Source organism: Thamnophis sirtalis, unplaced genomic scaffold (assembly GCF_051295495.1).
Source record: "Thamnophis sirtalis isolate CommonGarterSnake01/CBP01778 unplaced genomic scaffold, rThaSir2_p1.2 scaffold_12, whole genome shotgun sequence".
NCBI classification, from domain to species: Eukaryota; Metazoa; Chordata; class Lepidosauria; order Squamata; family Natricidae; genus Thamnophis; species Thamnophis sirtalis.
In genome coordinates, this window is record NW_028261392.1 from 36,701,220 (window position 1) to 36,727,854 (window position 26,635).

The 26,635-nt window shown below is 37.1% G+C and overlaps 2 protein-coding genes across 2 annotated transcripts in view; one reads left to right on the top strand and one right to left on the bottom strand.

The window, feature by feature from the left end:
• The window catches only part of GABRB3 (gamma-aminobutyric acid type A receptor subunit beta3), a 281,267-nt gene that overhangs the window by 206,847 nt on the left and 47,785 nt on the right, over positions 1–26,635 (bottom strand). The window lies entirely within an intron of this gene.
• The window catches only part of GABRA5 (gamma-aminobutyric acid type A receptor subunit alpha5), an 87,386-nt gene that overhangs the window by 2,580 nt on the left and 58,171 nt on the right, over positions 1–26,635 (top strand). Inside the window, exons 3-5 of the mRNA XM_014051525.2 lie at positions 19,206–19,327; positions 26,001–26,068; positions 26,167–26,387. Coding sequence (XP_013907000.1) covers positions 19,206–19,327; positions 26,001–26,068; positions 26,167–26,387 — 411 coding nt within the window. The remainder of the gene's footprint in view (positions 1–19,205; positions 19,328–26,000; positions 26,069–26,166; positions 26,388–26,635) is intronic.

The following is a 26,635-nucleotide window of genomic DNA, read 5'->3' on the forward strand; positions in this document are numbered from 1 at the left end:
ACATTGTTTGATGTACCTAGCTTATGGTATCTATTAGAAACAGAATGTTAGTTAATTAGTAGGTAGTCTGTATTTTGGAAGTTATAGCAAACAGAATAGTATGACTTCTTATTTGCTTCCTCTCCAACTTCCATCCTGTCCAGAAAGGAAATGGACACATTACCAAATAATGCATGTTCTCTGAATAAATGTATCACATTTTTTATTTTTATTCATTTAAAATATTTATATGGCCATTCTACTTATTCAGCAAATTGTTACAAGTTTTGTTAGTAGATGTTTTAGTAGCTTATCCTTCACTTGTTGCCTACTAGTGACAGTTGCTTATAAATGCATTTTCTGTTCTGGTGGTGAGCGCTGGTGGTTTCCAAGCTTTCGATGCAGTTACATCTGGCCCAATTTCTCTCTGCTCTGTTCTCCCACAATGTATTACTGTAACGATTATGAAAACAGTATGGGACAGAGATGGAATAAATCACTATAATGAGGATACCAAAGAAATACCAATGGAACAACTTCCTTCTGTTGAGGGCATTTCTATCCACTTCTCCGGAATCAGGATTATTTCCTTGGGGATAGGACAAAGATTGGCTACAAGGCATGGAAATTGTAAGAAGACAAAGGCTTAATGACTATGAGAATTAGTGTTTTATGTATAGAACAGTGAATTTTGTTGAGTTTTGCCTAGGACAGGTGTAAACGTGAATGATTTGTGGGATTGTAAAGTAGCTATTCACTGATTTCTGGTTAAGACACCTTAGGTATGCATTCCAGTATTTTACTGCATTGGGATTACAAAAGTTAGTGCTACCATATAAATCATCTGGGTGGAAAAGTGTTGCCAAATGTCAAGCTTTAGGTTGAGGGAAGGAGGTTGTAATATCGTGCAGCAAGCACTAATTTTTCTTTTTTTGTTCATTCATTTCCGATTGTCAGAGATTGCCTGGATAAGTCTCTGCAGTTTTCTTGGCAAAGTTTTCCAAAAGTGACTTGCCATTGCCTTTCTCAATAATTAAAACAAATAAGCCTTAAGCAAATGATGTTAGTAGATCTCAATATAGATAGTCCTCAATTTACAACAATTCATTTAGTGACTGTTTGAAGTTACAAAGTGACTTATGGCCATTTTCTACACTTATGACCATTGCAGCATCCCCATGGTCATGTGATTTATATTTGGATGCTTGACACCTGACTCACATTTATGAGGGTTGCAGTATCCTGGTGTCATGTGATCAACCTTTGCAACCTGCTGACCAGCGAAGTCAATGGGGAAACCAAATTCACTTAACAACCCTGTTACTAATTTAACAACTGCAGTGATTCAGTTATCATTGTGACAAAAATGTCATAAAATGGGGCAAAACTCACTTAACATATTTTTCACCTAGCAATATAAATTTTGGGCTCAATTGTGGTTGTAAGTCGAGGACTATCTGTACACACTTAAATTCTGGGGTCACTTTGATCTACCTAAAAGGAATGTTGCAAAAAATTGTAATACTGTGATGTAGTTCTAATTAGATATGTTTGGGACTCTTCTGTAAGTTAACATAAAATGTTCTAAGTTAAGGATGGGCAGTTAATTTTCCCTAGGGCTCACTTGTGAAACTGGGATTGTTGTGGAGGACCAAACCAATAGGACCAATACATTACAGTGAAGGTGTGTAGGTGTGCATATATGTAAATTTGAAAAAAAAAGTAGCAGTCGCCTTCGGAATAAAGCAATGCAGTTGTATTGCGTGCATGGTGTATTCTTATTTATACTGATTTCTAATCTCTGATTAACCTCCTGTGGGCTGGACAGGACTGGATGTGGACTGGGGGCTGTGAAATAACCAAGTCTGTTCTAATTGCTTTAAACAATCTCCTCTTTCCTCTTTCCCCTTTTCCTTGTCTCCTTTCTTTTCAGGTACTTTTCATTTTTCTCTACATTGATGCTTGTCACAAACCCCTTAGAGAATACTTTAATTGTGTGATAGAAAAGAAAATGACAATCTTTAAAGTGTTCCTACTTTTGCTGTCATTTTTAGCAGGAGGATCTTGAGTGGGCTTTTTTATAATCTGAAGAATTTTAGTAGAAATTTATGTTTTAATGAGAAATATATTGAAGAGCTTTTAATTTTAAAAGAAATCCTTTTTTCACTAGTTAGTGGAAATCATAGTTTAAAAGAATAATGTTATAATAAAGATCACTTGATGCCTTCTAGATCATTTGAAAGGGTAAACATATTTTCATTGTACCTGACTTGTCCTGTGACTTTTCAGCTGGTAGTATTACATGTTCCAAATGAAAGTAGATAGAACGAAAGTCAAGTGGCTGAGCACTATTGTTTCAGTGGAAGCCTATTAGAAAGCTTCTGTTTGAGAGTTAGTGAAATGAGCCATTGTGAGATCAAGCAACAGTTTCTATCGTTAGTGCACCTAGGTGCGATGTCCTTATTCAACTGGCATCAGTGGTCCCAGTTGTATATAGTTTATTGGTCTGATTGCTTGGTTATATTCTTGCAAGGAGAGTCATCTTTCATTTGTCCAGCGACTGAGAAGGGATACACGTAATAAAACATAGGCTTAAAAGAAATACAGTAACTGGATAAGAAACTGGTTCTCAAGAGAAAAATATATCAGTGAAAAAGCAAAATGAATGAAGTTCAGAAAGATTGGTCTGAGGTGAGCTGTGGTCCAGAGACAATAATATGTTTGTCCCCCAAACCAGAAAGACTAATAAACCACATCCTGTTCATACTGTTGGCATTATGTTATTAGAAAAATGCTTTGATTTAATGGTCATTTTATCTAACCTGAAACTGAAGGTTAGAAGTGTCTATCAAGTGTTCATTGCAGCTCCCCAAACTATTATTACTAAGATATGTTACAAGAAGTCATAACTTTGAGTTTTGTACTGATTTTAATCGTTAGCTGCTGTGACCATTAAAAAGGCAAAATAAGTACAGAAAGGAGATTTTGATTTGTCTTCCACTTCACTATTTGAATATCTTTTTTATTTTAAACGAGTACATTTACCATTCTTAAAATCAATTGGAGTGTTGAACAATTTGTTCTTATGAGTGTACTTCGTCAAAAGAAATTAAAATAGAGGACATTTGTATATGGTTGACAAATTTCAAGAACAAATCTTAAAAACTAGAATAATAATGATTATTGACAATAGCTGCTCAAGGCTGGACAAGGAGCAGTTGATTTAAAATTGTAGAACAATATAGTAACATTTTTTGCTGAAACAGTCCATTAAACCATTTTTAATAGAAGCAAACATTTTCTGGGTGATGTTAAAATCTGATACTGTTTTGGAGTATGTAGCACTGTTAATATGATAACAAATATAGTTATTCATAATAAGAAATGTAACAGATTATTCCTAATTCCCTCTAAGTATACTGAGAGTCAGTTTGGTATAGTGGTAAAGGCATCAGGATAGAAACTAGGAGACTGTGAATTCTAGTTCAACCTTAGGCACAAAGCAAACTAGGTGACCTTGGGGTAGTCACTTTCTCTTACACTAGGAAGCAAGCAATGACACTTCTGAAATCTTGCCAAGAAAATTGCAGAGTGTTGGCCAGGCAGTCACCAGGAGTTAAGATTGATTCCTAAATAAAAGAGTTAAAAGTGTCCTTGCGTAAGTTTTGATAAACATTTTTTTCAAAGAACAGTAAAAGGAAGTGAGGCTTTTCAGTATTTTATCAGCTTGGCAGAGCTAGGCAATTGTAGTGTATGTTATTTGTCCTTAAAAGTTTTTAGCAAAATCATTTTTAAATGGATAACATTTGCCAAACAGCTCCTCTTCATCTACTCCAGGAGTGAAATCCTCCATGCACTGCATTGTTGGCTATAGACTATTCTGATGCGCAATTGAGCAATGCAGGAGTTTGTGAAAGTTTGCGTAACTGAGCCAAGGAATTTGGTTCTCTTTTTAGCTGCAGTTTAGTAACTACCTTGAGAATTATTTGGGGATTCCATAGAAAAGCCATATAGATCTTCATAAGGGTTGCTTTGATAAATTGAAGCAGCATTTTCAATACACCAGTTGACACCAATTGTGTCCATTTATCACATCCTGACATTTCAGTAATTACTTTTTGTTTTATGGTGTATTTTGTAAAAGTAGTAAACAGAAAACCAATATATTGTAAGCAATGGAATATATGATTTCTTTTTTGTTTTCTTTTGTAGTAAGTGGAAATGCCTTCTTTATTTCATAGGTGAATGTGTGCGCTGTGGGATAGCCTATTTTAACAATTAGGATAGAAAAGCAGTAAAGTACAAGTTCTGGAAATAAATAAATGCTTTGGAAAAAGAAATCAGAGTGTGTTATAGATTTAAAACATATATGCTAACTATTAATTTTATGAACACTGATTTCTTAACACTAGAAAAAAATCTCCATATTTGTTTTAGTTAAGTTTAATATTATAGCAATTAAAATAAAAGTTATTAATCAATTTTGATTTATCATAAAGGCCTCAGCAAAAGCTACCACCAAGTTTGTGTTGAGTGATTTTGGAAGCTAAGCAGGGTTGATCCTGGTTAGTACCTAAATGGGGCAATCTTAGGAAATCTTATGTCTGTTAGTTCACCTATTTATTGTTTCAATGTTTCCTGGAAGAAGGCAGTAATAAATTATTTTCATAATTCTGCTAAAAAGCTGCATGGATGTAATCTCCATGTGGCATGCTTGTATCTAGGGTGTCTCTACATTAGTTATCATGCAAAACTAAAGCACAGTAATTATATATAACAGCAATCTTGTCTGGACTTGGGCATAAGAATATTAACATGTTCAGTGCTGTTGAACTGCCACATTTGATAACCTGCCAACTCAACACCGACAGTAGCAAGCAAGAATCAAAATAGTCCTTTTAGGTGGTTTTTTTGTTGTTGTGGTAGTTTGAATGGTTTTCTTTTTTACTTAACCTTCCATTGACTTACGTAGAAGGTCATTAACATACCATTTTAAGGTTGGTGTAGTTGAAAATATAGTTGAAGATTCAAAGCTGCTGCTTTACTGCTTTCCAAATGTTTTATTTTCAAGGCACCACAAACTCTAGCAAAACTATATGTGGCATGTCTATAAAGGTAAAGCCTTCAAGTTGAATTTGATTCTTGGAGACTTTATGGACATAATCATGCACATCTGTACTTGAGACATCTGTACCTTTTTAAGACCTCCCTTGGTGAGTGGACCAAAGGAGGTCTTAGAAAGGTACAGATCTCCCTTGGAAGTTTATATTGACTTGACATTGCTGCAGAAATATTGATGAAAAAGTAAAGAACTTTGGATTGAAAGCTGAATTCCTTGCTGCCAAGATTTTCCTATTTGGAAATGAGCAGAAGAAGAGTTCCTAGGTCTATATCTATACCTATATCTAAACATGGGTCCTACATTTATACCTAAGCAACTATCTGTGTAAGTACACATATCGACTTTGTGTTAGGTATGTCTCCGCATTAAAAAAGCATTCCTCCTTATCCCAAACCTCTATGTCTAAAACTGGAGGTTAGGAACATTTTTATGGCTTTAGTTTTGAGGATCAATAAAATTTGCTAGCCCTGAAATTTCCAGCTAATTACTTAACTCTTTTATTGTCCACCATACAAGAAAAATTACCTCATTCAATACTGGTAGGTTTTGATTATGTTTTCAGGGGTGGGCATCTACACACAAATTCATTTGGAACAAGAATAGCATCTAAGTTTCTTGACAATAAAGGAAGGAGGCAAAATAATGCCCAGCAATATATTCTCATCCCTACTTAGAAAGATTGGAGATTAGACAGTGAATAATATACAAAGTACACTAAAATGCCCCTTTCTCTTCTCTGTCTGTCTGTCTGTCTGTCTGTCTGTCTGTCTGCCTGCCTGCCTGCCTGCCTGCCTGCCTGCCTGCCTGCCTGCCTGCCTGCCTATCTATCTATCTATCTATCTATCTATCTATCTATCTATCTATCTATCTATCTATCTATCTATCTATCATTTATCATCTCACAAAACAAATTTTCAGAGTGGTTCACTTATAAGCAGTAGGGGAGAAAATGACATAGAAGAAAAAGAGTATATGAAAAGAAGAGATTAAAAAAATTCATTGTGTGAATATGTAACAAAAAAGCCTTTCAAATTCTAATTATATTTCCCATAAAAATATACAACGCAAGGCAACCTTTGAAGGTCTTCTGGTGCCTATATCTAAGATATGTTGTGAGCAAACTTATTTGGCCCTGCTATCCTGATGATTAACTGAATAATTGCAAACTATGTTGAGTAGCCTTTAATGTGTCACATATATTTTGCTGTCCCTGTTATAATCAACCTACATGATTACTCCTATGCAAGTTGTCTCTCTGTGGAAAAATTAGAAACATAAACATTCACCAATCTAACTTTCCACTTTTCCACGCCATAGAGATATTTCATGCATAAAACAGATGTTCCCTGGGTGTTTATGAAGCAAGAGCAAAGTAAAGATTCTGCCTTAAGGTGACCTAGAATTCTGTTGATTTTACTCATTAACATCTTTTATTTCATTTTCATTTTTCTTTATACAATCACTTAAATACTGTGCAGTTAAAAAAAGCAATAAACACAACTCATAACACTTCTATCCTTCATACACCCTTTCTTCTACCCCTCCAACTTTCATTTCTCCCCTCCAACAATCCACTCTTCTACTTCCCCTCCCCCTCAACCATTCCTTTCTCCCCTTCCCACCATCTCACCCTCCTTACATTCCCTTCTCACTCCCTCTTAGTTCCTCCCTCTTCTTTCCCTCTACTCCTCACTTCGGTGTATTTTTACTATTCATTGATCTATTCGTTTTGTAATTAACACTAAAATTATAAGAAAAAAAAATAAAAGGAAAGGAAAGAAAAAAAAAGCAAAAAAAGCAACAGTATCCAAGTGCATTCATTGTTTTAAAAATTGAATCTTTATTTCTTTATTTTTTTTTAAGTCCCATACAATATAATTTCTGAGGAGATCAGCGTCATTTCTTACAGCCTTAGTATCTCTTGATCGGTATACCACTATGCCATTTTCTACAAGATATAGTCACAGAGTATTATTCAAGTTAAGATTAAGCATATCTTGGAAGCATAACTAAATCCTTGTTCTCCACTCTGCTGCCCTTCCGAAGGAGAAAAAAAGGTAGCTCCCGCTTTGTAATTATGTGATTGGTTGCTTCTCTTGTACTTCTCCTTGTATTTGTCCAAGTCCGGGTGATTCAGGAAGTCCCGCCTTTAAAATCTTATGGTAAAAGTCTCGGGCTTCACAAGCTGAATTGAGGCGATGTTTCTGATCATCAAGTGTGACTGTAATACCAAATGGCGCCTCCCATCTGTACTGTATCTGATTATCTCTAAGTTCTTTAGTTAAGAAAGCATAGTCTCTCCTGGCTTTTAACATCTGGGGTGGCACCTCTTTAAAAACGATCAAATCCTGTCCATCAATTCGCAGTCTATTGTTGTAGAACTCTTGTAGTATCGCGTTTCTGGATTCTTTTGTAGCAAAATATATAACCACATCTCTCGGAAGCTGTCTCTGTTTTGCTGTCCACGAATTATGGCGGTAAATTTTTTGGATCTGCCAATCGAAGTTGAGTCCCGGACCTCCCACCACACGACTGAGAGCCTCAAAAAAGGTCTGCTTCAAATTCTCCTGTTCGTTTTCACGCAATCCCCTAACTCTTATTGCAAACGCAGTCTTTTTATAATTTGTCATAACAAGTTGTCTCTCTGCCGTTTCAATTTCCTGTTGCAATATTTCGATTTTAGATGTCAGCTTAAAATTGGCTGCTTCCAAAAGTTCCAATTTATCCTCCATTCCTGCAATATAATCTGTCATCACATTTATAACTCCGATGGTATCCTCCCTTGTTTGGCAATCTTGGCATCAAATTTATCACATAGTTCCGAAATAAATTGCATTATTTCCTCTCTAAATTCTCTGAGAGTTTCAAAAAGAAATTCTTTCGTTAACAAATCTCCAGTAGAGGGCGTAGAAGGCAAAGACTGTGGCTTTATAGCGATTACTTGGGATGTATTGTTAAGAAGACGTTTAGGATGTTTGGACTTAGGAGCCATTATAAAAGAACAAAAGCGAACAAACAAAGTCTCTGCGCACCTTGATTTACAATAAAATACTTTGAGTAAACTTTTGCAATTAGTAAAGAGAAATCTTCAGGAAAACAGGGCTGATTAAATATATCAGCTGCGAAGGCTATGAAATCGCCATTTTGAAAAACAGTTGAACAAAGGAGTTTTTGTAAGATTGAAGCTGGTATTTTAAATAATAATAAACAAAAAAGGTTTTCGGGAATGGTCGCTGCTCGGACCGATTTTAAATAGCTTAGATTTGTCCTGAGGGGGGAGGAAAACCTGCCTTGGGCTGAAAAAAAACAGCTGAGAAGATCTGGCTGGAGTAAAAAAAAAAACTCAGCTTTGATATTGAACCTCTTCTCCGTTCACAGCGAAAAACAAAAGGCTGTGAACAACAAAGAGAATTCTAACGACTGAGTTCCTCCCTGCTCCTTCCTTGCCCGAAAGGAGAGATATCTATAGATCTTTTAGATATACAAATCAGAACTCTGAGGGGAGCTTTGTTGAGCTCCCGACGACGACACTCCTCCCCCAGAAGTCCTATCGAATTCTGTTGATTTTAGAGGAGAAATGAATCCGATGAAGGTTTTGAGGATAGATATGCTTTTCTAGATCTGTATGTGTAATATTTTGTCATAAAGAAGAGATCAGAATAGTGATCTACAAATAGATCTTTCTTCTTGGACAGATCTCCCATGACTTAATTCTGATGCATAACCAGGTCATTTTGCACTTGGATCTTTTCTTCTAATTTATGAGAAATAATCAGTATGACAATCATGAATTGGATATGAAATTAGTATTAACAAACAGAAAAATACACAGTAATGTGTGAATTGCTATTGTTTTAGCAATTTTGTATTTTTTGCTGCAAAGAACTAGCAGCAGTCACCTGTACTAGTCCTTTGCAGGAAAACAAAACATGCAAGGAAGCTTTAATTTTAATTTTCATGATAGAGGCAAAAAGAAAGAAATAGAAAGAAGTGCTTCAAAAAAGCAAGACACCATTTTTTCTTTATCCCAGTAGTCCTTCACTCATTGCTGGGATGAAGTGCTCTTGAATTGGCATAAATCTCTATTGGTAAGAAATCTGCTGTCGATTCTGCCTCGATTGCCTTTGCATCAATTCTGGCAACATCTAACTTCCTTCAAAGCAATGGGTGACAAAGCCTAACTGATTTTACACACCTTGAGGCTGGCCTTTGGATGCCGGAAGAATAAGAGAGAGAAAGATATAATTTAACTGGTAGAGCCAGGCTACCCATTAGCCCATGAAATTTATTTATCTTTGATAATTTCCTGGTTTTTTTTTTCTTTACTTTAGTAAAGCATGTGAAGATGAGAAATACTGATTAATCAGTGAATTTCAAAAAAATTCGAATGGAGATTTCTGAGTTTTCATAAGGAATTATTATATTTTAAATGACCTTAAATTAGAAAGTTTTCACATTTTTAAAAATTGGTTAAAAACCTGCAAACTATATTTCACCAAAAGCAATAATCAAGTTATACATATGGTTATTCCTCTCCGCTGATAAGCAATGTTTTGTGGAAGCTTCTTTCTTAAAAATACTAGTCTGCTTCAGGCTATTAAAAAAAAAACCAATAACTTAGGTGATGTCAACTCCTGGTGACTACACAGACATTTCTTGTAATTTTCTTGGCAACAACATGGGAGTAGTTTGTCATGGCCTTTTTCTCAGAATATATGGGGTTTTTTTTTCACTTCCTAGTAAGCTTTTAGTTCTGGATCTGAGCCCAGCCATGACCAACCCTGCCTTAGCTTTTTTCAAGGCCAATCATACTGGCTCTGTTACATACTGTGGGTTACATACGTATCTCTAAAACACATATTTTAAAAAGTGACCTCTGCTGTTTATTTTACTTTTATGTTAGCAACAAAGTCATTAAAAGCAAAACTTTTCCAATAATTTTCACAATGCCTCATTGGTAGGAGAGGTTCCTGAGACAATTGCAGAAATGTGATACCCTGTTGTGGCTCAGCAGGAGCCGTTGGAGCTGCCGACAGATTCCAATAGCGAGGGACCCTATGAGTCGGCTCTGGAAGATGTGGAGGACCCTGGGCAGGGTTCAGAATCCGAGCAGGGACCAGAAAGGCTGGTTGGCCACCAGGAGGCCCCTCAGGCAGTGAAAGTCAGAGGGAGTTGGTCCCTGATGCCCGGCAGAGAAGGGCGGAGAAGGGAAGGCAGCAATTACAGAGACAGACTCATAGGAAATAATCAGGCCCAGGTGGTTGTGATTTGGCTCCTCCCAAGAGAGTATATAAGAAGAGACTTTGGGAGGAGACCTTTTGCAGGACACAACCGTTATATAGGCTGGAGAAGCTCTTGTGTGTATCTCTTATTTGTGGGAGTCTGGGTTGCTGCCAATGTCTTGTCTGTGAGTAGTTACTGTGAATAAAGTGTGGCTAACAGTAAGCTTGTGTCTGCGTGACTCACCGGTCGGAGGAGGGTCAGAACAGTACCCTATAGTAAATATTGTCCCTGTTTCCATATTGCTGTAAAAGCATCTGTAGTAAAGAGAATTTTCTTCAGAACCAACATTTATCTTGAAGTCTAAAGCAACTGATTAATTTTAGTGGCATTTATGAAAGAAGCCCGCTAGGAGAAGCCTCTGAAGGCATTGCAGATAATCCTCAACTTACAACCATTTGTTTAGTGACTTTCAATATTACAACAGCACTGAAAAATGTTACTTACGACTGCTCCTTGTACTTATGACCGTCGCAGCATCCCCAAGGGTATGTGATCAAAATTCAGGTGTTTAACAGCCAGCATGTATTTATGAAGGTTTGCAACCTTGTTGAGTCACGTGATCACCATTTGCGATCTTCAAGATCAGCTTCCAACAAAGTCAAGGGGGAAAGCCAGATTTACTTAACCACGTGGTTGACGTAACAACTGCACAAAAAAGGCTGTAAAATTGGATGCATCTCAGTTAACAATCACCTTGCCTAGCAATGGAAATTCTGTGGTTGTAAATTGAGAATTACCTGTAGATAATTAAAACACTTGGTGATGTTTTAAACATTTAAGTGACAAATCTGCAACTAAAAGATCCAACGCATTTTATATGATATGAGCAAACAGTTTGCTTTTTTCAATTCAACAAAACTTTACCAATTTCACTTATCTCATTGTAGCTAAATATTATAGCAAAATAATGCAATACATCCCTTTGGGCTCCAGACTCATCTTCTATTTTTGGTCCCTGTCAGTAGCCTGCTCAACCCTCATGAACAGACCTGGGCATTTTACAGCCCTCAGACGGCCCCAACCTGGCCAGCATTGGTGGGGCAGTATGAGGTAGCATCAATGGTGGGGGCATGGTATCGATGTGGCGGCAGCAGCTTCGGTGGTGGGGAAGAGCAGAGTAGTGGTAGCACTGGGGATTCGGCATGGTGGGCCTCCACAGCATTCCCAGTTTCTCGTGTGGCCCTTTGGGAAAATGAATTTCCCAGCCCGGTCATGAGTTTGTTGTGGGGATAACAGAGATACATTTCTTCCTTGATATTCTTACTTTTTAGCATTCCTATATCGGGTCAAAGACACGTGAGATTTGGGAAGTGGTATAGAATAGCAATACAATGGAGCAATAAAATGGAATTTATGAGAAATCTTTGTTTGAACCTTATCCTTGGGTTTTCCATCCAGAATTTACTTTAGAGAAGTGCAATCTTTGCTCAGGGAAACAGTTCTGACTAAGGAACATTTTACAGGATTCTCCGTTTTATGTCTCAGTTGCTGGAGAATATGTTGATCATTAAAATGAAACAAGTAGTCTCTGTTTGAGTTGGTTAGGTTGTGAAAGGCTTAGGCGTCACCTTGAGACAATACCAGATATGGTGTAGCCACCATAGGTAAACTTTGAGCAGTGATCTAAAGAGTGATTTATCACTTCATTATATTTTGAAGTGAGGGTTAGCTGCTGACATGAATCTGTGACTAATAATATCAAACAATATTATGTTAGTCAGACATCCAATGACCTTCTGAATTCAGTTTGTCTCACCTTCCATTGACAACTATGCATGTGTACATTAAACTGGAGAATTATGTGCATGCCCCCTTGTGTGCATTCTGTATGAATCATTCCCTTCTAATTCTGTTCAATTGATATGTTCTCATACTGAATTCAATATCTGAAACAGCTTTTTTTCTTTGTAAGTTTGCCTGCACGTAAGTTAAGGTGACCAGATGTCCCAATTTCAGCGGGACAGTCACGATTTATAACAATTTGTTATAAACAATTGTTAATAATTGTTTGTTATAAACAATTTCCTGGGGCATTTTTAAAAAGTCCCGATTTTCTGGCTTCATGTTGAAAGCCCAGTGGATTTGCTTAAGAAATCCTAACCGGGGCAAGACAAAAGACACTCTGTCTAACCTCTCTCTCTGTCTCAGTACTTTCACTGAAGATATTAAAACGTTAAAGCAACAAAACGGACCACCCCCCGCCCCTTTTACCTCATTTTATAAGAAAAAATGACCAAGTACCATAGAGTTGCAGGAAATACTTGGCTAGAGAAGCCACGAGTATTACTTCCTGCATTTTCTGGAGGGGAGGGGCACGGAGGTTGGAGGTCGGCTCATGTGGGAAAAAATGGTGGCAAAGTTTCTTTGAAAAATATTTCCCTGACTAATTTCACCATTTTAATTTGCTCAGTTCTTTGTATTAACATCTATATCATTCTGGATTGACTTGGAGTGCTCACTTGTGCCTGCTGGTAAGTGAGCTGGGTTTTTTCTTTTATTTTTTAATGTATTTTAAAATAATATTTTATTTATTGTGCATAGGATTTTTTAAAAGTTTTATTCTGTGTGGATTCTTTTTTTAAATTGTCTTAGACTATTTAAAAAAAGATTCTATCCAAAATAAATTGAAGTGAAACCATTTTTAAAAATTCTATGCACAATACTTTGAAATGTTTTACTTCAATTTATTCTGTGTGGATTCTTTTTTTAAATTGTCTTAGACTATTTTTAAAAAGATTCTATCCAAAATACAAAATACCAGCTGCAGTTATTCACTTAAGAACTGTGGCAAGAAAGGTAGTATAGTGACCAAAGTTACAATGGCATTGAAAAAAGTGACTGATGACCATTTTCCCACTTAGTGACCATTTCCCCACTTAGCGACCATTGTAGCATCCTCATGGTCACGCGATCAAAATTTTGATGTTTGGCAACAGATTGGTATTTATGATGGTTTCAGTGTCCTGGGGTCATTTTAATTGTCTTTTGACAAAGTCAAATGGGGAAACCAGATTCACTTATGTTACTAACTTATCAGCTGCAGTTATTCACTTAAGAACTGTGGCAAGAAAGTTGGTAGAGTGACCAAAGTTACAACGGCATTGAAAAAAGCGACTGATGACCATTTTTCACACTTAGCGACCATTTTCACACTTAGCGACCATTGCAGCATCCTCATGGTCACATGATCAAAATGTTGATGTTTGGCAAGAGTTACAATTTATATTTGTAAATTGTAGTTATGTTGAAATAAAAAAAAATACAATACTATTTTTGCATTGTATGAAAATTTTTGTTGCTCCGTATAAAATTTTTAATCAAGCCCCCCCCCCCCCCCCCGGTCAAAGGTGTCCCTCTTTACCAATCTGAAAATCTGGTCACCTTAACGTAAGTGAATAATTGTTGGGTACATAATATTTGTTTATGGTGGGATAAGATAAGATTCATATATACCAAATGCTTCCATGTGAATTGGTATTGTTTTATCAGAACAATGTTATATTCACTCTAAAACCTTTTCATCAATTAATCATGGTAGTTGGATGAAAACCATACCGCTTTAGAATTCAATTATTTTTTCTTAGGTAAATAACCTTTTTAAAAAAATGTGTTAACATATTTTGCATGGATATGTGCTGGATCAAACAAAGGTATCTCCCTGTAAGTGTTATTTCACTAAATTGATCAAAACTAAAAAGCTGAATTAAGCATGGGAAATCATTAAAGTATTCTAGGTCACACCTCCTCTTCCTGTTTTGTTTTTGTTCTTTTTTTTTGTTGTCTAATTGTTTCTTACACTGAGCCAAAAATAGAATTAAAATTACAAGGAAACTCTGCAAAGCATTAGCTGTTTAAGTAATAAAGGATTTCATCAGAAAGTGTCAGCAGTTCAGGTAGAAATGGAACCATTGCAATTTTTCTTTTCTCACTAACTTGGATTCTTTATCTTTGGTAATTCAACAATCTATGTATTCAGAAAAACAGAGAACATAAAGGTGTATGTAGAGTAAAGAAACATGAGCTTTAGCAATCTTAATATTTCCTCATAGAAATATATCTTTCCTCTCCCCCCCCCCCCCTATTATTTTGAAAAACAACATTTTAGGGCTTCCTTTTCCTGACTTTGGAGAAGTGATATTGCACAGAGGGTTTTAGTTCTTCCCATGCTTCAACCATACTGGCAGAACCATAATTACATTCCCTGCTTTTGTGCGTGGTTTGCGTTTGACAGTGTGCTATTTTTAACCCCTAAAGAAATGTCCAAGTTTAACCATTTCAAACAGATAAAATGATCAAAAGGGATTTTTTTTAGACTGTATTCATTATTTAAATTGTTAAAATCATCATAAAATCACGGTTTTCATATATGCTCATTTAGGGCAGAGAACTGAGATCAAGATGAAATTGAGGAGACATCCCTCCTCAATACAGATTTGTAAGATTTCAAAAGCCACTTATATAAAATTTACAGGTACAAATAGGTCTTTGAGAAACGGCATGCTAACTCTCACTCTCACTGTGTTACACCAGCAGCTTCCATCTCTACCAACTCAAGTTCTTCAGCCTAAAGAAGTGGCTAGGATTTGTGAAAGGTCAATTAAAACAGAAAAAGTTTTGAAAAGGCCAGAAGGGGGTAGATTATGAGAAGGAAAGAGAAAACAAGTAAATTTATACATGGGCAATAGTTGCAGAAATGACAAAGTCCTACTTGACCACTGCTCTTGACTAAACTTGGCAGAATTGTGGATACAAGTTGGTAGTGTATTTCTCACATTCTTTATGGCAGATAAGCAAGAAATAAAACACAATAATTTGAATGCCTATTGCAGTACATAGAGTCCACAGTTTAAACTCTAGTCTGCTTTATTCCATGCTATAGAACAGTGATGGTGAACCTTTTAGACACCTAGTGCCCAAACTGCACGCATGCGCATGCACATGCCAAAACTGAAAGGTGCACGTGTGTGGGCATGCATGGGCATGCATGGATTTGCAGCAAAGACTGAAATACCAGCTGGCGGCTGGGAGGTGACAGCATGGCAAGAGGTAAGATCTTTTTCTTTTGTGATCTTCTGTTTCATCATTTGCAGGGTAACAGAAGCTCATGAAAGAAATGCCATGGAGATCTGACCTGGGGCGACAGTATGTGTAACAGCAGAGAGGGCTCTGCATGCCACCTCTTGGACACGTGCCATAGGTTTGCCACCACAGCTATAGAAATTAGTGATTACTCCATGTGTTACTTGGTGGCCTTGGAAGCTGAGACAGGTGTAGAAAACAGCCTTCTTTTAATCTAATAGCTGCTAGTTCCAGTGTGTGAATGAATGGAATGAAATGAATGGATGAATGAAATGAAATGAAATGTGTACCTTGAACCAAGGCCAGAATTGTTAGACTCTCTAGCAACTGACTAAAACTAAAAATTGACCAAGCAAGATTCTTTAAAATATATTTAATAATATTTATTCAGCTCAGAGGGATGTACCTTATTTTTCGGAGTATAAGACGCACCGGAGTATAAGACGCACCAAGGTTTTGAAGAAGCAATTTTTTTAAAAAAAACTAGGTAGATAGATAAAGGAAGAGAGGGAGGGAGGGAGGGAGAGAGAGAGAGAGAGAGAAATACAGTAGGTAGCTAGGGAGAGTGAGTAGTTAGGTAGTTAGGTAGATAAAGGGAGAGAGGGAGAGAGAGAGATACATAGGTAGGTAGGGAGAGAGAGAGTAGGTAGGTAGGTAGGTAGAGGGATAGAGAGAGAGGAATAGAGAAAGATAAAGAGAGAGAAATACAGGAGAGATAAATACAGTAGATAGGGAGAGAGAAGAGTAGGTAGGTAGGTAGGTAGGTAGGTAGGTAGGTAGGTAGAGGGGGAGAGGGAGAGACAGAGACAGAGAGAGAGAGAGAGAGAGAGAGAGAAATACAGTTGGTAGGTAGGGCGAGAGAGAGTAGGTAGGTAGGTAGATGTTTCCAGGTGAAATTTATCCATGTGCTGGAGAAGGAAATTGCTGACAAGACTTTGTTTCTGCTGGCACAGCACATGATCAATGTAATTCTCATCAACCACTCTATCTAAAGAACCTTCCGAAAGGGCAAAAAAAGTTTTTACATTCTACAAACCTCCCAAAAACGGGCCTTTTTTTGCGAAAACAGGGCCACCCCCCCCCAAAAGGCATGAGTAGCCTTTAGGAAGTTTATAGAGTGCTTCTGGCGGTGAGGGGGGAAAATGGGCCACTTTTTGCTCATTTCTGCCCTCCCCAGCCCCCACGAGCTCTCTAAAAGCCTCTATAAGGCTATGTACGACCATTTTGGTGAAGGGGCAGGACTTTGGGAGGCAAAAAATGCTGTATCCAGTGTATAAGATGCACCTAGATTTTCAACCTCTTTTTTGAGGCAAAAGGGTGTGTCTTATACTCCGAAAAACGCAGTAGTTAGAATTCCAGCAATTTAGAATTGATCTGGCCTGATGTATCAGTACCTCTTATTTTCTTTCTAATAATCTTCCTGTAAAAGAAAAACTTGCACCTGACTTTTTGCATAAGTCTCCAGAACCATTGCCAATCTGAGAAGTGATTTTTGCAGACTCCTGTAATAATCAAGTTTTTGATTCGAAGGTCTGTTGAATACTTTTTTTAAAGCAGATGTACAGAATCTGAAGCTCCTGAGCTGCATGCAGCCCCCTGAAGCCTTGAGAAGATTTTCAGAATTTTTTTAAAACAAATACCACCAAATAGTACTTTTACATGTATCAGAAAGTGAGAAATAATTGATTACATAACTGTGGAACAATCCAATTAACCAGAGTTAATTTAAACTAAGTAGAACTATCTAATCAAATTAGAATTTGTTTGGCCTTATTAACAACTTTTTGAATGTCAGTTTTAAAGTATCTTTAAAAAAACAAGTACAACTACAGAGATAGAAAAAGTAGGTGCTTTCATTGTACAGACATGCCTGTCCTCCCACATATGCATTACATATTTCTAAATTTATTTAGAATATTTGTATGCTATATATTTGTATGCCAAAGACCAGGATGGCTCCCAGAAGTACAATTAAAACAAAAGCACAATGTAATGCATTATTAAAACAAAAAGATGCTTTATATGTACATTATATAAATATAAGCTATCAAAAGAGAGTTAAAACTGTAAAAGCCAGTGGTGCAATTCAAATAATTTAACAACCGGTTGTCTGTCCTAATGACCAGCTGGGGTAGGTGTGGCTCTATGGTCATGTGACTGGGTGGCCGTGGCAACTCAACATCACTTCGATGAGTGCTTTGCATTAGCTGTTACAATGTAATAGGGGTTAACCGGAGAGGCAGTTTCTGTAAGCAGGGCAATAGAGATTAGGCTAGAAACAACACCAGAATGTTTCCTTCCTACCTTCCTTACAGGATTAGCCCTGTAAAGTGGGAAAAAAACAAAATGAGATTTCTTCCAACAACCGGTTTTCTGAACTGCTTAGAAAGTTAACAACCAGTTCTCCTGAATTGGCTAAATCCCAACACTGGTTAAAGTCTAGGTAAAATCTTTTTATCTGTTTGAGTCCCTTTTCTGAAGTTTTGTGGGGTGTAATAACAAAAGGGGTTGTTTCAACTCCAATGACACTTTGTTCCAGAACTTGAATCCAAACATGAAAAAAAGAAACATAAATAACTGTAGAATTATTTTATTTTTACTGGACCAATATGCTGGTGCAGTCACAGCTAATTCTGGTGTCAAATGTAACTACTGGAGCTGCAGTGATCTAATCAGGCAAGACAGACTCTGTGGGATTAGGCAATCCTGCAAGATCCTTTATCTAAAGCTGTGTAAGGCTTTATATATCATTAAAAATATTTTTAATTGGCCTCAAAAAGCAACCAGCAACCACTGAAGTTCTGTCAAATGGATGTCGTCAAATCTCAAGAGATACTCACACTACCCATGCTGCTGGGTATTCTGGCCCAGCTGCAAGCTTTAGATTGTCTTTCGGGCTATTCACAGAGCATAATTTCTAAAACAATAATTCAAACTGGAGGCTACCAGCGTATGAGTCACAAAGCTAGGTTTTCTCCTCTGATCGGGGCTGTAGCCGGTTTAACAGTTTAACAATTGAAGTTAGCTGTTTTCCTTGCCATTGTTTTTCCATGATTGTCCAACCTCAATGGTAGATCCAAATTAAGAAGCTGATCTACATGGAGAAGTCAATCAATTATTGTCTGCACTTTGAATTTATTCATTTCACGTAATCAAGGCTGTTTAGGGTAATGGCTATTCAGCATGGGACATGATGCTATATATTACAGTGTAACTAACAAGTCCTGATCTTCTAGAATGTTTTATAGTGTTTCTAACGGTATCAACTGTTCAACATTAATACAGATTATTTCTAAAGTTGTTTGCAAACTGCTCTTGTTACTCATGAGTCTCAACCATGCATCACATTTCCTGAATTTGCAGGGATTGATGATTCCTGAGGCTCTTTCCAGCACGGTAATTTCTGCTGATAAGGGAAACTATATGGAGAGATTTGTGTGTTTGTTTACAGGATATAAATGGAGAACAATTGCACAATGGTGGAATATAATGGCAGAAAGCTTCTATAAAACGGTTAAGTTTTCTATAAAACAGTTAAGACCACACATTTTTCTGTAATCTCTCCTGTGAAGTCTTCCATTATCCAGTCCTAGATGCTTACTATCTTTATTGTAAACCACTAGGAAACATTGATAGCCAGCAATAAGCCAATCTAAATAATTAAATGAAAATTGAAATATAAGGCAACCTCTAGCCAAGGTTGATTATATTTACGTTCTTCCTATACTCTCCTTTTTAACAGCTTCTCACAGATGCCAACAGCTTCAGGGAAACATGACACCAATGATAACATTACCATATTCACTCGGATCCTTGATGGCCTATTGGATGGATACGATAACAGACTTCGCCCAGGTCTAGGAGGTATGATAAATAATACAATAATTTTTATTTTCTTTTTTAATTTATTTATGTCTCATCTTTATTATTTTTACAGATAACTTAAGGCAGCAATTGTATCCTTTCTCCTCCTATTTCACCACCACAACATCACTGAGACTTGACTTAGGCTGGGAGAGAATGAGCAAGGTCATCCAGCTGGCTTTCATGATTAAGATGGGAGCAGAACAAACGGACATTGTGCTTTCTAGCTTGCCTTAACCATTAGACCAAATTGGTTCTCAATACACCATACTGAAATGCAATATGTAATAATAAAGCAAACACTAATTTGGTTGTGACACATATTTATTTTATACCACAGCAACCTTCCTGCTGTCTATTCTGACCTAGGCTTCCCCAAAAAGCACAATGCAGATTCCTGGTCCTGGCAAAACCACTTTTACTAAACAAATGTGTATTCCCCCCCTTCACATTCAGCAAAGACCTGGTAAACAGTCTTTCAAAGGTGAATTTATGACCACAGACCTTATCTAGCTTGGAAAGCTGCCATGTAAATATTTTCCAAATGCCGTGCTGTGCAAGGAAAGACTTGGCACAGAGTTTCTGAGATTCATGGACTTCACACTCCTAAAACGAATGAACAAACAAATGAATTGTTTCCTGCAAAAGTCCACTCCCCTTTTACTCCTCTTTTATTTCCTATGGGAGGGGCCATTCATCATCCCCCTGTGGCTTTACTTCCAAGTTGACCCTGGTTCCTGAGCTGTTCTTTTCTTTTGGCAGCTCTGTGCATGCGTACATGGGAATAGGCTCCAGCTGTTCCTCTGCCTCACTGCTATCTAGCTCCGAAGGCAGCTGATAACTGTCAGACGGCCCTGGCCCCATCTCTGCCTCTGATGCAGAGCCCTTTTCCCAGCCTCCAGGGCTGGTCCATGTCCCTCCCCAACTTCCTCACTGTCCGAATCTGCTGCCAGCTTCACTGGCCGCTGGCACGCCACAACACTGTTTTTCTTGCAATAAGTTCAATGTTTCCTCCCCGAGACACAATTCCAGAAATGCTTTTTTTTTGCTTTGTAATCTCGGTTGGTCCATTTTATCATTCAATGTATGTTTTTGTTGTTATGTTTTAATGTAGATATTATAACCATTCACTGTCTTTTAAATGAATGAGAATATACCAATGTTTTGAACATCTAAATAATTGTAGGGACCAACATGGCAAGGCAAGGAATTAGTTAAAATATGTGCTGAGAAACCTTCCCAAAGGGTGGTTTCCTTTCTTTTATTTATTTTTAATCTTAAAGATTGTTTTATGTCTTCCAGTCAGAATTCATGCTTGTCATCTTGAGAACAATCACTGAGAGATGCCCAGTTGCTGCTTTCATCTTTCATGGGGACAGAGAGGAGAAAGATTGTATTTAAAAGCAAGCTGTAGGGTCTGTGCTGCCATATGAAAATCACCTGCAGTCGCATTTAATATGAGGGCAATGGAAATGTAGTAACTTGTAAGAAATGCCCCAATTTTGGAAATTTTGGAACAAAGAGGTCTTAAACCTCTTTCAGGGGACGCAGTGGCTAAGATGCTGTTTTTAAGATACGTTTTGCATATCAATGTGGGTACCAAAACACACTATGTAAGAAAGCAACCCACTAATACTGTATAACTTTTCAAATTGACTTTAAAACAGTATTTAGAGATTGATGAGACAAGTCCCTCCTTTCCCCCCTCTCCCTCCCTCTTCCCCTTCCTCCTATCCCTCTCCCTCTGTGTGTGTGCATTACAAACATGTATATTTGAATGTATATTTGATGTGGTGGCTAAGATGCTGAGCTTGTCAATCAGAAAGGTCGGCAGTTTGGCAGTTCGAATCCCTAGCGCCGCGTAATGGAGTGAGCTCCCGTTACCTGTCCCAGGTTCTGCCAATCTAGCAGTTTGAAAGCACATAAAATGTAAGTAGAAAAATAGGAACAACCTTCAGACCTTCAGCACTGGCTCTTTGGCTTTGAAGCAGAGATGAGCACTGCCCCCTAGAGTTGGGAATGACTAGCACATATGTGCGAGGGGAACCTTTACCTTTTTAAACCTCTTTCAGCATGTCCCCGGCATAATCCCCTTTCTGCTTTTCCTACTATGAGAGAACAATTTGTTTTGTGGAAATGGAAGGATCTCTTCTAAGAGGATCCCTTTTTTCTCCATTCCTACTTGTTTGCATGCTCTGTGCACAGGATGGCCTTCCGAGATTAATGCCAACATTTTATAAAAACTGAGACAAAGATCTATCCCATGAAGTTAACTAATTAAATTGATTTTCCTCTCATACTTAAATGCCACTAAATTTCTAGTAAACGAGTTTCTACAAATCACCAAATATTTTAGACTTCAGTAAACAGCTTCTTTAATGAGTAAATCAAGAAAACCAGTTTGGTGTAGTGGTTAAAACTGGATATTCTAGTCCTGTTTTAGGCATAAAACCAGCTAGATGACTTGGAACAATCATCCTCTCTCAGAAGGCAATGGCAACCACTTTTGAGAAGCCTTGCCAAGTTCAAACACTCAAAAGGAGTAAAAAAACTGACTTGAAGATGCAGAGAGAGAGAGAGAGAGAGAGAGAGAAAATGAGAATGAAATAAATTTATGCACAAAACATGTCAGAAAACTAGGCAGAAATCATTATTCTATTTTCTAGAATAATAAGACTGAACCTCTTGATACATGAAATAAATCATGTGCAGGTGTAATTTGAAGGAGACCACCACTTCAGAAGAGAGGACAATGTAATATAACCCAAATATAAGCTTTATTTACTGAACCTGATTCTCTCTCTTCTGTGGGTCTTTGTTTTGTTTTGCTTTTTTAAAAGACTCTCACCAGTATGGATGTGTGAATTTCCTTATTTCTGTTTGTATATGTGTGATTTTCTTCAAAATCTCTCTCCCAACCTTCACACATTTATACTGGAGTCAGTTGCATGATAAAACTGGAGTCAGTTGCATGATTTTGGAGGAAACAACAACATGTGCATTCTGACTCTTGAGTTTATTTTATATTTTACTGGCAACAGCGTGGGAGGACCACTTTATTGTATTACTTACAGAGACGAGGAAAAAAATACTTATAGAAATAGATAGGAAAAGACTTCCACAAATCTGACACAAATCTCAACCAGTCTCCTAACTGGACTCCAATTACAGATTCTAAAATAACAGGCCTTATAAGACAGCTGAAACCTGCATAGTCCCAGGTAATTACTTCAGGAGTAATAAAAGTTTATGCAATAATTTGGAATGGTGAAGCCTTGTACTTGCTTTTCTCTTGACCCATGTCTATCACTGTGGGAAAACACCAAAGCATTATAGTGACATCTATCTGTAAAATGATGGTCAGCAGTTGCCTACTAACCATCAGCCTTTTAAACAGAATAATTAAGTTCTCTGCTACATAATAAATTGCCTGATTAGGTCAGTCTAGACGAAAGTGTATTTTGGCAGAGGAACAAACATGTTTTGGAGCTGGACATTCTATATCCTTGACCATGCCCTCATACAGCAACATCTGGCTGAAAAATATTAATCAAAGCTGGGCTTTGCATTATATAATCACATTTATTCATCATGTTTAGGGCTGCACTTCATCTTACTTCCAGGATAAGGTTGTGGCATAAACTCATAAATCCATAGGTAGCAGCTACTAATGCTAATGCATAAACCTGATGAAAATTCTAGAATAAAAGGTCTGTTGCTGTATGCAAGGTCACTGCACTAAAGAGATTCCAACTTGGAAAGAAGAGAGATGGGGATATATTTCCCCTCCAGTTGTTTAATTTGTATATTAACCTTCTTGTATCCAAACTAACTAATTTAGGGCATCCACAAAATGAGGCAATAGACATTTTGCAACTATATTATATCTAGACAGTGTAGTGTTTATACATCAAACCATCTATTGGGTTTAATTAAACCTAGTGGTCGAGTCAATATCCCCTTGAGGTTGTACTTGAGACCAGCTCCTCCAAAACCAAGATTTTAATCTTGGAAAAGCAACCCTAAGTACAGGCCCAGTGATTAAAAGACCAGCTTCTACACCAGATATTTTTCTCTCTCCAAATAATAGCAGCATTAAAACTTGATTTAGTCAAAACACATATGCAGCTACTGTGGCCTTAAATGTTCCTCAAGAAGTATTAAAGAGAGAGGCAGGCTTGATCAAAATTGAGACAGCTGAATGGATTTGCATTGATGTATAATGCTTGACTGTAATGCTCTTTTCAGGAGGTCTGGCTTCTTTGCTTAATGGGGCAATTGTGAATCTGTAGGAAACAAGACAATTCTGCAAAAACGGCAGTGTCTTCTTACATTGCATTTTTATAAGAATGCAGGTGTTCACCTTATAAATATTTTGCCTTATAACTCTACTCATCTTATAGCTATACTATTTAAAAAGTATCCATGCAGTTCTCTTTGTTCTATGTTTGCTTCTATTATAAAAGCAGTTTCTATGAACATGGCCAAATTTTACTATCTTGTTTATAAAAACAAACATATTTTGATTGCACGTACAATCCTGCCATAAACTATGTAGTGTTATCTTGTTTCCTCTGCTGTCAATTTGCTGAATTGCAGTCATTGGTCATGAGATGCACCCAAATTATATCACTTATCTATCATGAGAGATGTGCTTTTGTCATGACTTGTAGCAGATTCCTTTGAAAACGTACATTTAAAATTATAGTTTTCTTCAGAATCAAGTATGTTTCTAATCCAGAAATAAAAATATTAGGAATTTTCCTGGGGAAAAAAATAGAATATGTCCGTCTGTTTCTAGTTAACATTGTTGTGTGTGTGTGTGCCTTTCAGTCATTATTTGACTCCTGGTGCCTGCCTGGACAGGTCCCTGAGGTTTTCTAGGCAAGATTTCGGAAGTGGTTTGCCATTGCCTGCTTCTTCCTAGGACAGAGTCTGTGATTGATCCAAGGTTAATCAGCTGGCTTCATGGCAAAATGAGAACTCACCATCTCCTGGTTTCTAGCTTGAATCCTTAACCATTGCAATAAACTGGCTCCTAATCAATTAATTAAAATATTTTAAATTAACATTAGGACTCTTCAAAATTGAAAAATGATATGTCAATTAAGTATAATATATGATAGTGGCAATATGATATCAGGTAGTTTTTTTAAAAAACTGGGAAAATACTATAAATCTCTCAACATTAAGAATAATATAAATATTTTCAAAGTTTCAAAAGATTTTCTTTCATTTATGAAAATTATGGGGTAAAATATGGAAGTACATCTGGGCATTTGCCAGGAATCAAAAACTGAATTGACAATACAAAATCAATCAGTCAAGTCTCCTAAGTCATATTTGAATATGTTTTTCCTTAAATAGGGGGGGGGGCATTTGGGGGTGGGAAGGGACCCAAAAATGTCAAGATGGCAATTGCACAGTTGAAGCTCTGCTGCCTTTTTTTAATGCATAATTACTATTGAAGGCTATTTGTATCCCATGCATGCTGTACTTCAAAAGGAGTGTGGCCATGGTTACCTATTTGTGTCAACCATCTTGACTATTTTTGATCCCCACTCTGCAGAAGTCCTATTAATCAGCTCATGTTACTCAGCTGATGTTTTCTGAAAGAAAAATAAAGGAGGTTAACTTTAAGTTGTGCTGAAAAATAAGTCTACTTGATAAGTCTTGTAACAGATGTAAGCTACGGTATATTACTTATCCCCAGTGATTTTTTGTTCTTCCAGTGATTCATCTTCCCCTGGGAATGTTCCCTTTGTTTTATTTTTCTTTGTATGCTTACATGTATTATTATATAATGTAACATGTATCCAGGAGCTGTGATAGTGCAGTGGTTAAAATACAGTATTGCGGGCTCTGCCCATAGCCAGGAGTTCGATCCTGACCAGCTCAAGGTTGACTCAGCCTTCCATCCTTCCAAGGTCTGTAAAATCAGGAGTCAGATTGTTAGGGGAAATATGCTGATTCTGTAAACCACTCACAGATTGCTATAAAGCACTATGGAACAGGATATAAGCTTAATTACTATTGTTATGTAATGTTGTATGTGGAATCCCAACAGGCAGCATATTGCCCTGTTAATTGAAACTTAATTTAGACACTTAGAAATAACTTTTGCTTGGATCAAAACTTGCACATACTTTATATATTTCTACTTACCCTTGGGCTCATCTACTGCAATATATGTAGCACTGACAAAAATTTTGTGGTACATAGAAGTGATGAATGATTATTGTATTTCTCAGAATTAAGATTGACAATGTTTTCCAGTTTTTTGGCCAATATATCTACCATAATTAAAGTTGCTAAAATCTCTAGGTGTTTTGAGTGAGATTATTGAAATACATTTTTCTTACATGAGATTGAGATGTTGGTGTTTTCACTTGATATTTATTTTAAATGTTTTAAGTTATTTGGGGGAGATTAGTGATGCGTTTTAGAGATGTAGCAGGCATATTGCCACTTTTCGGCCCAGGGTTTGATTTTGCACCTTAATTGTTTGATATGGAAGTCAGGGGGATGAAAGCTCTTTCATATTTGAGTCCCAGGGAATACTCTTAGTGCTGCATAAGTTCTGTTATCAAGAACAAAGTTAAGACAGCTCTCTCACTCACCTGCTAATGCTGCAGCTGTTGATTTACCGCATGGTTTTTTTTTTTTCCAATAGAGAGAATAACGGAGGTGAAAACAGATATCTATGTCACCAGTTTCGGTCCAGTTTCTGACACTGAAATGGTAGGTTGGACTGCACAGATTCTAAGCTTCTCCTGTTATTGTTGCTTGGATAATTTAAGAAGTGGATCCTTGTGTAATTCTCTCTCTTTTTATACCAGGAATATACTATTGATGTTTTTTTCCGACAAAGCTGGAAAGATGAAAGGCTTCGATTTAAAGGCCCAATGCAACGTCTCCCTCTTAATAATCTTCTGGCCAGTAAGATTTGGACCCCAGATACATTTTTCCACAATGGCAAAAAATCCATTGCTCATAACATGACCACTCCCAACAAGCTGCTGCGTCTTGAGGATGATGGAACCTTGCTGTACACAATGAGGTGAGCCTTATGACAGCTGACATACTTTGAATCTCATTCTACATTCTTCATAAAAGCAGGAAAAACCCTCACACCTACATAGGAGAATGTCCAAAATCAGTGGAAATCACCATCACACTTTTCGGTTAGCAACTAATGCACAATGTTGAACAAAACTGTTTTTAATGAAACCCTTCCCTTTCCCCACAATATTCACCATGGATTTACGGCCTATACTAAAGAGTTTAATTTGCCCTTGCTTTTGTACA